Source organism: Maylandia zebra, linkage group LG7 (assembly GCF_041146795.1).
Source record: "Maylandia zebra isolate NMK-2024a linkage group LG7, Mzebra_GT3a, whole genome shotgun sequence".
Classification (NCBI taxonomy): domain Eukaryota; kingdom Metazoa; phylum Chordata; class Actinopteri; order Cichliformes; family Cichlidae; genus Maylandia; species Maylandia zebra.
In genome coordinates, this window is record NC_135173.1 from 10836210 (window position 1) to 10847149 (window position 10940).

General features: G+C 41.5%; 1 protein-coding gene across 1 annotated transcript; it reads left to right on the top strand.

Moving 5' to 3' along the window:
• The first annotated feature begins 1991 nt into the window (after positions 1-1991).
• lrrc4.2 (leucine rich repeat containing 4.2) lies at positions 1992-10251 on the top strand. Its single transcript, XM_004553295.3, has 2 exons — positions 1992-3461; positions 3614-10251. Exon 2 carries the CDS (start codon positions 3735-3737, stop codon positions 5727-5729), a length of 1995 nt encoding a protein of 664 aa, XP_004553352.1. The 5' UTR covers positions 1992-3461; positions 3614-3734; the 3' UTR covers positions 5730-10251.
• The last annotated feature ends 689 nt before the right edge of the window (positions 10252-10940 follow it).

Genomic DNA, 10940 nt, shown 5'->3' on the forward strand with positions numbered 1-10940 from the left:
AACATCTAATGGGAATAGAACAGGCGCATGAGCTGCATTTGGCACATTGTTGAAATTCTCTTCCAAGCTACCTGGCTTGTTACCTCTAGAAACACAGATGCGAGTGAGTGTTTTTTTTCAGCCTTTGTTTTTTATCTGTTATTCCAGTCTTCTCAAAGTCATTCTTTGATGCATAAAACAAAGTGAGATATAAGTTTCATTTATTCCCTTTGTTGCTCATGCAGTGGTTTTACTCCTAAATATTGTAGGGCGATGAAGGACAGACATGATGGTTAAGTTGATGGCATTGGCCTCACTCCTTACAATTTTGTGATGATAAAAATATAACAAATATATATATATATATATATATATATATATATATATATATAACACAAAAATAAGAAATGACATACAATGTGCATACATTTTGTTGCTGACATGTACATAGCAGTGATTTGCTTAACAGTGTAAAGCAAATCACTGTAAGACCCATACCCATGCATACTGTATCCATGTGCTTTCAGTTTTCTGAAATGGAGCAGATAATTGTTTTTTGCTTATGACACGAAGAATTAGGATAAAACTGTTGAAATTGAAATGGATCCACTCTTTACTATTTTATTAATAACTATCCAAAAGATAAAGCTGAGCATTATCATTTATTTAGTGTGATATTTTATTTATGTTTACATATGTTAAACAGGGGACCACATATAAACACAAACATTAAACCTTTGGTATATTTATGTAAATTACAGCTTACATCCATTTAATTTATTTATGATTTTTTTCCTCATTATGGTTTAATACATGCGCAAGTTTGTCAACAGCATCTTAACGCAATAAAATGTTGCGTTTATTTTCATAAATTGGAATTGACTGTACCTTTTTGCAGGTATGGTGCCCAACAGCAATGTGCATGTGTAAGGATGGGGAGGAAGAGAGAGGATGTGGTCATTAACCAAAGGCAGTGAGGGAGATTCCTTCTCCTGCATTCAAATGATGCTTAATCCAACACTATCAACACGCCTCTCGTACCTCCTACTCCTCACTCATAATCCTCATCTTTCTTTTGCTCCTGCTCTTGTGCCATTTTTCTTAGGAGACTACAGTGCAGTACTTTCCCTCATCCGTCTCCCTCATTCTTCTTCTCTATCCCTATTTATCTCATTTCTTTCCTCTTTCTATAGGCTCCTTTCCCCTATTTCACCAAGGACATGAATATATCTCCTCCTACCCAGCCCCCCCCCCCCCCGTCTCCCGGTAAGTCTCTTTTCCTTCTATCTGTCTGTCTTTCTCTCATCATTCCCAGAGATAACTGCATGCAAGCGCTTTCATCTTTCTCCTCCCTGAAGAGAAGACTGCCCAGCCGACAGAGAAGCATGGTCAGCGTTTCAGTCCTTTATGATGTCACAACCCCCCCGATCCAATACCCTCACTTCCAAAACACCCACACACATAATACGTCCACACAAGTGACACAATAAGAAAGTCAAACCCATCATAAGAAAACAACTCTGTTTATTTCCCCCTTATGGCATCAATAACAAGTGAGGAAAACACTCCTAAAACTGTGCTTTACAAGACGGACAGCTGCATCTCCACTGGAAAACTCTGGTGCACTGTTTCGCTGATGAGACAGAGATAGAGAGAGAACTAAAGAAACTCTAAAGTTAACCTAGAAAGTCTGACCATTTGTCTCTAAATCATAGATCGGAATGCATTTTTCATTTTTAACAACTGGTTGTGAAGAGCTGTGTCTAGACAGATGGCAGGAGAAGGGACGACTGGCACAGGTAAAGTGATCCAGAGAGCGAGAGAGAAGAAGGACGGTGAGGGACAGAGCATGTGAGAAACTCTGACACAGAAAGAGAGAAAGAAAGAAAGAAAGGAGAAAATGGTTATTGTGAAGGGAGGGAGATGGGGGAGGAGGGGAGGTTGTATGTGTTAATACACAGGAACACTGCATCAAACCAATGCACTGCTCTGAGGCTGGCTGAGCAGCTATGAGGAGTGCGTCAGCAGTACATTCACGTTCCCACTGAAGGACAAAGGGAGGGGGCAGAGCGAGCATCTTAGCTGCCTGCAACACCGACACACATCGAAGGGGGGGAATAGAGAAAAAAGAGAGATTGGAGAATAAACAAGAAGAGGAGATGTGGATTAGAATGCTGCTCCTGCTGTTTCTCTGACGGTGGGCTGCCTGTTAGAGCGCTCGCGTGCCTCTCCATCTCTCTCTCTCTCTCTCTCTCTCTCTCACACACACACACACACACACACACACACTCTCCTTCGCACACTCTATCTTTTTCTTGCTCTTGATCTGTCAGTGGTTCTCTCATTCATTCTCTTTCGGGCTCTCTTTCCCCTCTCTTTCTCTCTCTCTCTTCTACTCTGGCTACTGCAGTAGTCCACCAGCCAGCCGCAAGTCTGACAGCCACACACATGGCTAACTGCCACAACTTACTACCTCAGTCCTGGAGAAAAAACTAACAAAAAAGCAAGCAGAAGACCACTGCAGGACGCAGCCTGGGGGACAAAGAGCAAGCGGAGAGAAGGATCCTCAACACCATTCTCTGCTTATGGATACAGATACGGAGCCCACTTCCACACACATCCTTCAAGCGTAATCCTCTCTGCATTCTCTCATTGCAGAAGAGGACAAGAGTGCTTTCTCTCTCTTCCGACAGCCTTTTGCGAAGCTCCAACAGTGCAGCGTATCCTCTTCTACACCCCCCACACAGCGCCACCATCTCTCCCACCACCCCCACCCCCCCTCCCCCCAGGAGGAATAGACGGATTACTGCTAGCTGTGCACACAGCAGCCTGCAGCTGCTCTGACCAGGGCCAGCCCAACATTGGGAGGAAGCAAGAGGAACACAGAGGAGGAGAGGAGAGGAGAGGGGGATGACTGTGCCGGGAGTTCTTTAGCCTTTTTCTGTCTCTCAGTCTCTGTCACAACAGGGCTAATCAGCGACCGACAAGCCCTTGGCAAAGTCACAGTGAGGGAGGTCTCTCACCCAAACAGGCGACCAGCCGGACGAGCCAACACATGTATCAGGACCTGACAGAACTGAGGATTTTTATTCATTTCACTTGGTCACTTCTTCTCTCCTCTTCTGTCGTGTTTAACTGCGTTATGGATCGTTGTGATTTATCTATAGTGCAGCTGCATTTTGGAGTCTGCTGCCTGGCAGAGGGACAGTTGGTGGGGGCAGAAGGAATCTGGGCACCTGCTAAGCCTTCATGGCCTTACTGCTGTCTGTGAGTGTTTTCCATGCTGCTCTCAGTCTTTAATATCAGGAGCCATTTTGTACCCTTGGCTAATAGAGGGCCACACTACTTTCTTAAAAAAGGAAAAAGAAGAAACCATCTATCTCATGCCATTCTGTGGAAAGGAATTACACATGAATGCTGTATGTGACTGTTGTGCTTAACATTTGGAAAGAGGCAAAAAGGAGGACTTTCAAACTAATGAGGTACGTCACTGAGACTGTTACTCAACCTATTTCTTACATTGCTGCATTGCTTTTCTTCTGTTTCTTCTCTTGTATTAATCTCTCTCACTCTCTCTCCTTATCTGTCCTCCTTTTTTTCCCCTTCATTCCCTCACAAAACAATTTTGATGCAGCATCTCCCTGCACTGTCGATGGAACTTTGGAGCCTTGAGTTGCTCCAGCCAGGCTAGGGTGGTCTGTCATTTGGTGTGTGCCATATCCCCCCACCATGCAGAATAATGAGCCCTCCACACCATGAGTCCTCTGGGCCAGGTTAGTGTGCAGCCTACCTGGAATGCAGCCCTGCTCGCCGTGCTTTCCCTCATGGTGCCTGCCTTCACTATGTGCCAGTCCACAGGCCCTGAGTTCGGCTCAGCTAAGCCACAGAACTGTCCAGGTGTGTGCTCCTGCACTAACCAGCTCAGCAAGGTGGTGTGTACCCGCAGAGGGCTGATTAGGGTTCCTCCTAACATCCCAGCCAACACCAGGTACCTGAACCTAATGGAAAACAGCATAGAAACCATACAGGCAGATACATTTAGACACCTGCATCACTTGGAGGTACTACAGTTGGGCAGGAATGCTATCAGGCAGATTGAAGTGGGGGCCTTCAATGGTCTAACCAGTCTCAACACCCTGGAGCTGTTCGACAACAGACTGACAGTCATACCTAGTGGAGCTTTTGAATATCTATCAAAGCTTAGAGAATTGTGGCTTAGAAACAATCCCATTGAGAGCATCCCCTCTTACGCCTTTAATCGTGTCCCCTCACTCATGAGACTGGACCTGGGAGAGCTGAGGAAGTTGGAGTACATCTCAGATGGTGCTTTCGAGGGCCTTCACAACCTGAAGTACCTGAACCTGGGGATGTGCAATCTGAGGGAGTTTCCCAATCTTTCACCACTGGTGGGATTGGAGGAGTTGGAGATATCAGAGAATGTTTTCCCTGAACTGAAGCCTGGAGCATTCCGTGGCCTCAAGAATTTACGTAAACTATGGATTATGAACTCTGCCATTACTATGATTGAAAGGAATGCATTTGATGACATCACAGCCTTGGTGGAGCTTAATTTAGCCCACAATAACCTGTCGTCTCTCCCCCATAACCTCTTCACCCCCCTGCAGTATCTGGTGGAGCTACATCTTCATCACAACCCATGGCGATGTGACTGTGATGTAGTGTGGCTCTCTTGGTGGCTCAGAGAATACATTCCCACAAATTCCACCTGCTGTGGACGCTGCCACACTCCAGTCCACATGAGAGGACGCTACCTGGTGGAAGTTGATCAAACAACCTTTCAGTGTTCAGCACCATTCATACTTGATGCTCCAAGAGATCTTAACATTTCAGCAGCGAGGGTGGCAGAGCTTAAGTGTCGCACAGCTGCCATGAGCTCAGTACGATGGCTTCTCCCTAATGGAACTGTTTTGACCCATGGCTCGGCTCATCCAAGAATATCTGTCCTTAATGATGGAACACTTAATTTCTCCAATGTTCTCCCATCAGATACAGGTGTTTACACTTGCATGGTGAGCAACATGGCAGGAAATTCCAACGCCTCGGCCTACCTAAACGTCAGCAATGCTGAACTCAATACATCTAATCTGTCCTACTTTACCACTGTAACGGTGGAAGTTTTGGCGCCCACAGTGGAGGAGACCCCTAAACCCAAGCCCACTGTCCCTGCATCACCCTCTGTATTTCAACCTGTCTTTATCTCCACACCTACTGTGCTATTTCAAAACACTCAGACTCCAAGGCAGGTATCAATTCCCACTGCCAGAGTCCCTAGTGAGCCAGCTGCCAGCCTGGATGAGGTGATGAAAACCACCAAAATCATTATTGGGTGTTTTGTTGCTGTTACCTTGCTGGCAGCTGCCATGTTAATAGCGTTCTATAAGTTGCGCAAGAGGCATCAACAGAGAAGCACCGTGGCAGCAGCCAGGACCATAGAAATCATACAGATGGAGGAAGAAGTTCCTCCTGTTCCACCGCCCACATCTGGATCTAGTGGCTCTGATGACACAGGTTTAGTACTGCCTACACTAGTGGAACACAACAGCAACACCTTTAAGCCTGGGTATGTGTCCTCCTCATCCCGCCAGGGCGGTTACGGTGCCCATTGGACTCAGAACAACTCTCTTCACCGCTCTGTTAGACAGCATCACAGCCACATCAGCACCATTGCTGATCCCTACGTCATTAAGACTACTCATGGCAAGGACAAGGTTCAAGAGACCCAAATCTGAGTAACGCTCCCTATGGATTTATGTCTGAGACTGTCCGAACCTCTCCCCTCATCTCTGCTCACCAGTCCATGCAATAGAATGCACAAAGAACAGAACGGTAACTTTCTTTTGTACAGAAGTGCAAAACAGAGACATTTTTTGTTTCTTGTACATGCCTATACATAAGTATATAAATATGAAAAAAAAAAATAAATATATATAAATAAAACTACCGTCAGGCAGTGGTGAGACATGCAAATTATATTAGAAAAGAAAGTAATTTGAAACTATTTTCTAATAACTGGTGACTTCTATTTAAAAAATGGATAATTAATTGCTTTTTTTTTTAAATGAAAAAAGGAAAGTTGTGATGTCTAGCATAGGAAAAGAGGCATTTAGTTTGTTTTCGACCATATTTAGGAGGCAGTAAGAAGCTCTTTGCAAAGGCACCAGTTTCTAAATCCAGCCCCAAATGGAAGCTCCAGTTTTAACTGTGCCAAATATTATATGCAATAAAATGGTATTTCCAAACTAAGGAGTTTAAAAACACACAAAGCAAATTCTAGATAGATACAAACATTTGTCCAATAGCAGCATAATGGCACAGATAGATTGTGCTGTTCAGTAGCTATCAGCCAAATGCTTTTGGACTGCAGTGAAATTCTGCAGCTAAGGTTTAACCCTCTGTTCGCTGGAGTTCAGCTGCGTTTATTTGACAGTGCCAGTGCTTCTTAGTTGTAGCGTATCTAAACATGTTTATTTAGTGTGCACATGATTCCCCTCTGGTTTAACTGGCAAATGTGGAATGCAGGCTAATAACAGTTGTTGCAAATATGTTGTTCTGTTATTGTTTGCATTTTGTATTATTTTTTTCCCTTAGGTTTTGACATGCTTGTGTAGTGTTTAGGGCTAATTTAGTAATGCATTACAGCAGTTGCCTGACTTGTCTCCGCAAGGGCTCATTCCGATGCTAATTTTTCAAAGGAACAGACATGTGGTGAAGTGATACAGGGCTTTGCTGACCATTCTGCTTTTGGAGAAAACAAAGAGGGTTGAGTTAAAACAAAATGAATGTCTGATGATACCGGGACTTTTCCATGGACTACATCGAAAAATTACTTTGTGTTTCTTTTTCTTTTAATGTTTTATTTTTAGCAACACTATTTTTATGGAGAGACAAAGGAGGCTATGAAAAATAAAATCTTTGGTTTGTATTTCTCTAATCAGAAGCACTTTCATCTAATGTTTTTCTTTTCTTCTCTCCGAAAATATTTCCATTTGTGTGTAAGTTGTTTAATCGTAAAGGCTGGAGGTAGTATTGTAAATCGTATCTTAGCCAACACCCCCATCTTACGGTCCTATGCATTTACTTAGTGTCTGCATGAATGGGTCTTTAAGTAACTGGTGTACAATGCTGCATTATACCCCACAGTGGGGCTCTATGCAGGTCAGATAGGCTGTTGGTCTTTGATGCCTCAGCTTAGTTCTTAACATTGATTTCTCAGTGACTGTGAAGGGAAAAAATACATGTATCCCACAGTTCTACGGTTTGTGGGTTTCTTTTCCTTACGCATTCATCCGCAGGTCATACCTCTTACCTGAATGTGTCATTTATGGAACAAAGAGAAATATATTGGGGGTTTTAATGATATGAGTCCAACATTATTTTTCTTCAGCAAAACAAGTATTGCATTCCAAATGCAGTCTCAATATATCACTTAAAAATGAGAAAGCAGGCATATTTTTAGTTTAGTTTTTGTTTTCTTTTCTTTTTGCAGATGCTGTATGTGTCAGTGCATTTCTGAGCAATCTGGTCTTGACATCACGCAGCTAAAAGGCCAGCTACCATAAATAAGCGTGGGCAGTCTGTGGTGACTGAAACGGCTTACCCATGATGTTATACTGTTGCTCTTCATACAAACACTCATCAGTCCTCCTTATTTCATACTGATTTTGACAGATGCTGTTCGACCCTCCACATTTCTGGTCATTTCAGACTTTTATGTTGCAGTGAAAAAGTGCTCCTGCTGAGACTATTTAGGGATGAAGAGGAAATTAAAGTATGACCCTTTTGATAATTATGGTACATGTTGAGTTGACAGGAACACCAATGCTTCATTTTAAAGCTCCAGGCCAGCCATCCAAGACACTTAATAATTGGTTTTAAAGGTACTGGGTGATGTAATATATAGATACTTAATTTACTATGACATTTACACTAACGTGACTGCATTACAGTTTGTTTCTGGTGCAGTAAAAGAAAACAGGAACAACAGCTATGCATGGTTTGAAATATAGGTTGATTGAGGGTGAGTTTTCTAAGGATAAACTCTTGTAAAAGGAAAATTTTTGAATTATACATATTGTTGCCTCTCATCCAAAGTCGAGCCTTTAGCCCCCTGTGACCCTGAAATGGATAAGCGGTTAAGAAAATGGATGTATGTAAACAATGCTGTACAATATGTTGCAGGTGTTGATTAAATACCTCCAAATTTTTGAAGGTTTTCTAAATTCTCAATGGACAGTGAGGTGCTTGTGTTTTCTGGCAGCACACCTGACAGTGTCCAGGTAAGGAAGGGCCTCAATAAGCAGATGCAACTCAACTGTTTCTTCAGTTTCCTCAAGAAAATGCAAGGATGATCGACTACTGAATATTCAGGTGCCAAACAGAATGTGGTGGCTGTTTTTTTGCGCTGGCAAAACAGAGTGTTCTTGGTTGTTAGAGTATGTGTGGGTTGAAAAAGAGCAGACTCTTATTATTTTCCCCCAGCACAGCATGGTTCTTTGGCCGTGCTTGCATCTTCATAAGAGGCTACTGGCTGTTTGCAACGCCTTTAATGTGCCTGATAACCAGGCACATATAAACATTGACAACTACTTCCTTTCTTCTTCTTTTCTTCCTCCTCCGTCTCTTCAGTGTTAAGAGCAAAAGCAGAGGAAAGTCAGAAATCAACTTAGTACTATCAACTATTCAGTCAGTTTGCTTCCCTCTTGCTGTTTTTGTTTTTGCTGTATGCCGCCTTGTTGTAAATAAGATAGGAAGATGGCGTGCCATAACTGCTGCCATCTCTGACTGTTTTTCAATTAGTGATTCAGTATGAAATAGATCGTGTTTGAAGGTTTATAGGCTCATCTGTTTGGTACACTGATTTGCATACGTCATTTGAACCCATTTGCTTTTTCCTTCTTTTTTATTTACTAAAAGGTTAATGATAAAGTCAAATATATGATTACTTTTTTTTAAGGAAGCAGCGTGTCACTAGCTCTTGTTCTTGCTTTACACTTTGCAGGATATGGAGGTAAGTAAAAATAATCTGTAACTTGCCACCATATGGGTGGATCTTATTCCAACTTGATAAGATCTGCAGAGAAACAACTAAAAGGCTAGGATACGGCTCTATAAGGCTGAGGGTTTGTTTGAAACATGTCCTTGAGCCCATAGATCCATATCTGTTGATGAAGTCTCTTGCAGAAAAAAAGTGTTGGTCAGGTGGCAGAAATGCTGCCACAGTCTCTCCATTGACTGATGCCTTTTTGTGCCCACAGAGGGATTGTAATGACCCTTAGAAGTGAGAAATTGTCAGGACTCATCCTTCTCTCAACACTTGATTTATCATACTGCAAAGCTTTGGCCTGTGTCTTTGTTTTTTTGTTTGTTTGTTTTTAACTAGGGCAGAATGTGCACAAATTCAAAAGATTAAAAAATGTAAGGGAATTAATAACCTTGAATCACATTGTCAAAATAATATGTACAATGTTTTGCAATTTCACTGGCTATTGGTTTTGGATCGAGGAAAAATGAATACTGTTAATACATCAAAGAGAAAATGTAAATGCGAGAGAAGACACAGCAGCTTATATACATATAACCAGATAAATCTACAGTTAGTTGACAAATAAAAGGCCAGTGCAAAAGTTTGATTTTCGTTTTTTTTTAGTTTTGCTAGATTGTATTTTGTGTTGCTGCAATTTTCCCACCAATTACTTTTTATGATTAAGCAAAGTACCGCAGGTACATTAAGCTAAGCCAATCATAAACTATATTTTCTGATTCAACTGCCAAGAAATTGTTGAAATTGTTGATGAGCCCTCATACCTCCACTAAATGAAAATCTGAATGTCTTCCACAAGGATATGTGGATCTGGATTATTTTATTTCATATTAATGTATTTTCTTAGAACATCAAGATGTCCCAGATTTTGCCTTAATTTTATATATGTTTTGCATATCAAACAAAATTTCTAATTGACCCCATCTCACCTTACATTTGTGAATCATATTCCATATACTTAAGTTTTTGATGGTTTCTAATTCCTCAACGATGCTGTGTACACCAGGTGAGTGGCCTTCTTCTTTGAAATAATGAAATAATGCTCTCAGTTTTACTACACCACTATGAACAAAGTATGCCAGGTTTCTCCTATGCAGTAGAAAAGATGCGAGACTTCATCAGGACATTCACTCAGTGTTGGTCTGATTCAATGAAGAACATTAACATGTAAAGCCCTTGTGATATGTATACGTATACTAAATACGATTCCACAAAAAGGAAATAAAAAATAAAACATAAGGTAAGGTGTCACTACAATTATATTGCCTCAAAGTAGAGACGCAGTTTGCATCCTACTGAACTGCACTGCATTGTATAAGTCAGTGTCACTGGAATGTAGGCCACGGTACTCTCTTTGAACCACTGCAACTCAGGACAAGGGATGGCAACTGGAGGTTGTTCCTGAAGGTTTAATTCTCTGTCAGTCCATCTGACACTCTTTATTTTTTCCGAGGGGTGTATGTGTCTGTGTGTAAGTGCCTGTGTATGTGTGTGTGTGTTTTCAGTGTCTTCTAGAGTCTGTCATGTTATTTTAATCCCTCTCATTCATGACTATGAAGGTAAAAGTGGAACTCATGCATGATATACTGACAAGCAATGTATGCTAACAGGGAATCCTAAAGCAAGCAATAATGCTAAAAAAAAAAGTCATATTTGTGGACAGGCTATATTACATTCTACAGAAATGTAGATACTATAAGTAAAGATTTGGAGGATACAGTTTGGACACCATTTGACTGATTTAATCAAGGTGTGACTTTTATGTCTGCCACAGAAAATAGCAAAGTGTATATTACAGGTATTTTTCACAGATCCCATCTCTCTCTGAAAAAGAAACAAAAACAATTACATCTACAAATACAGAAGATCTTCTGATATCACAAATAGAAAGCAAAATACC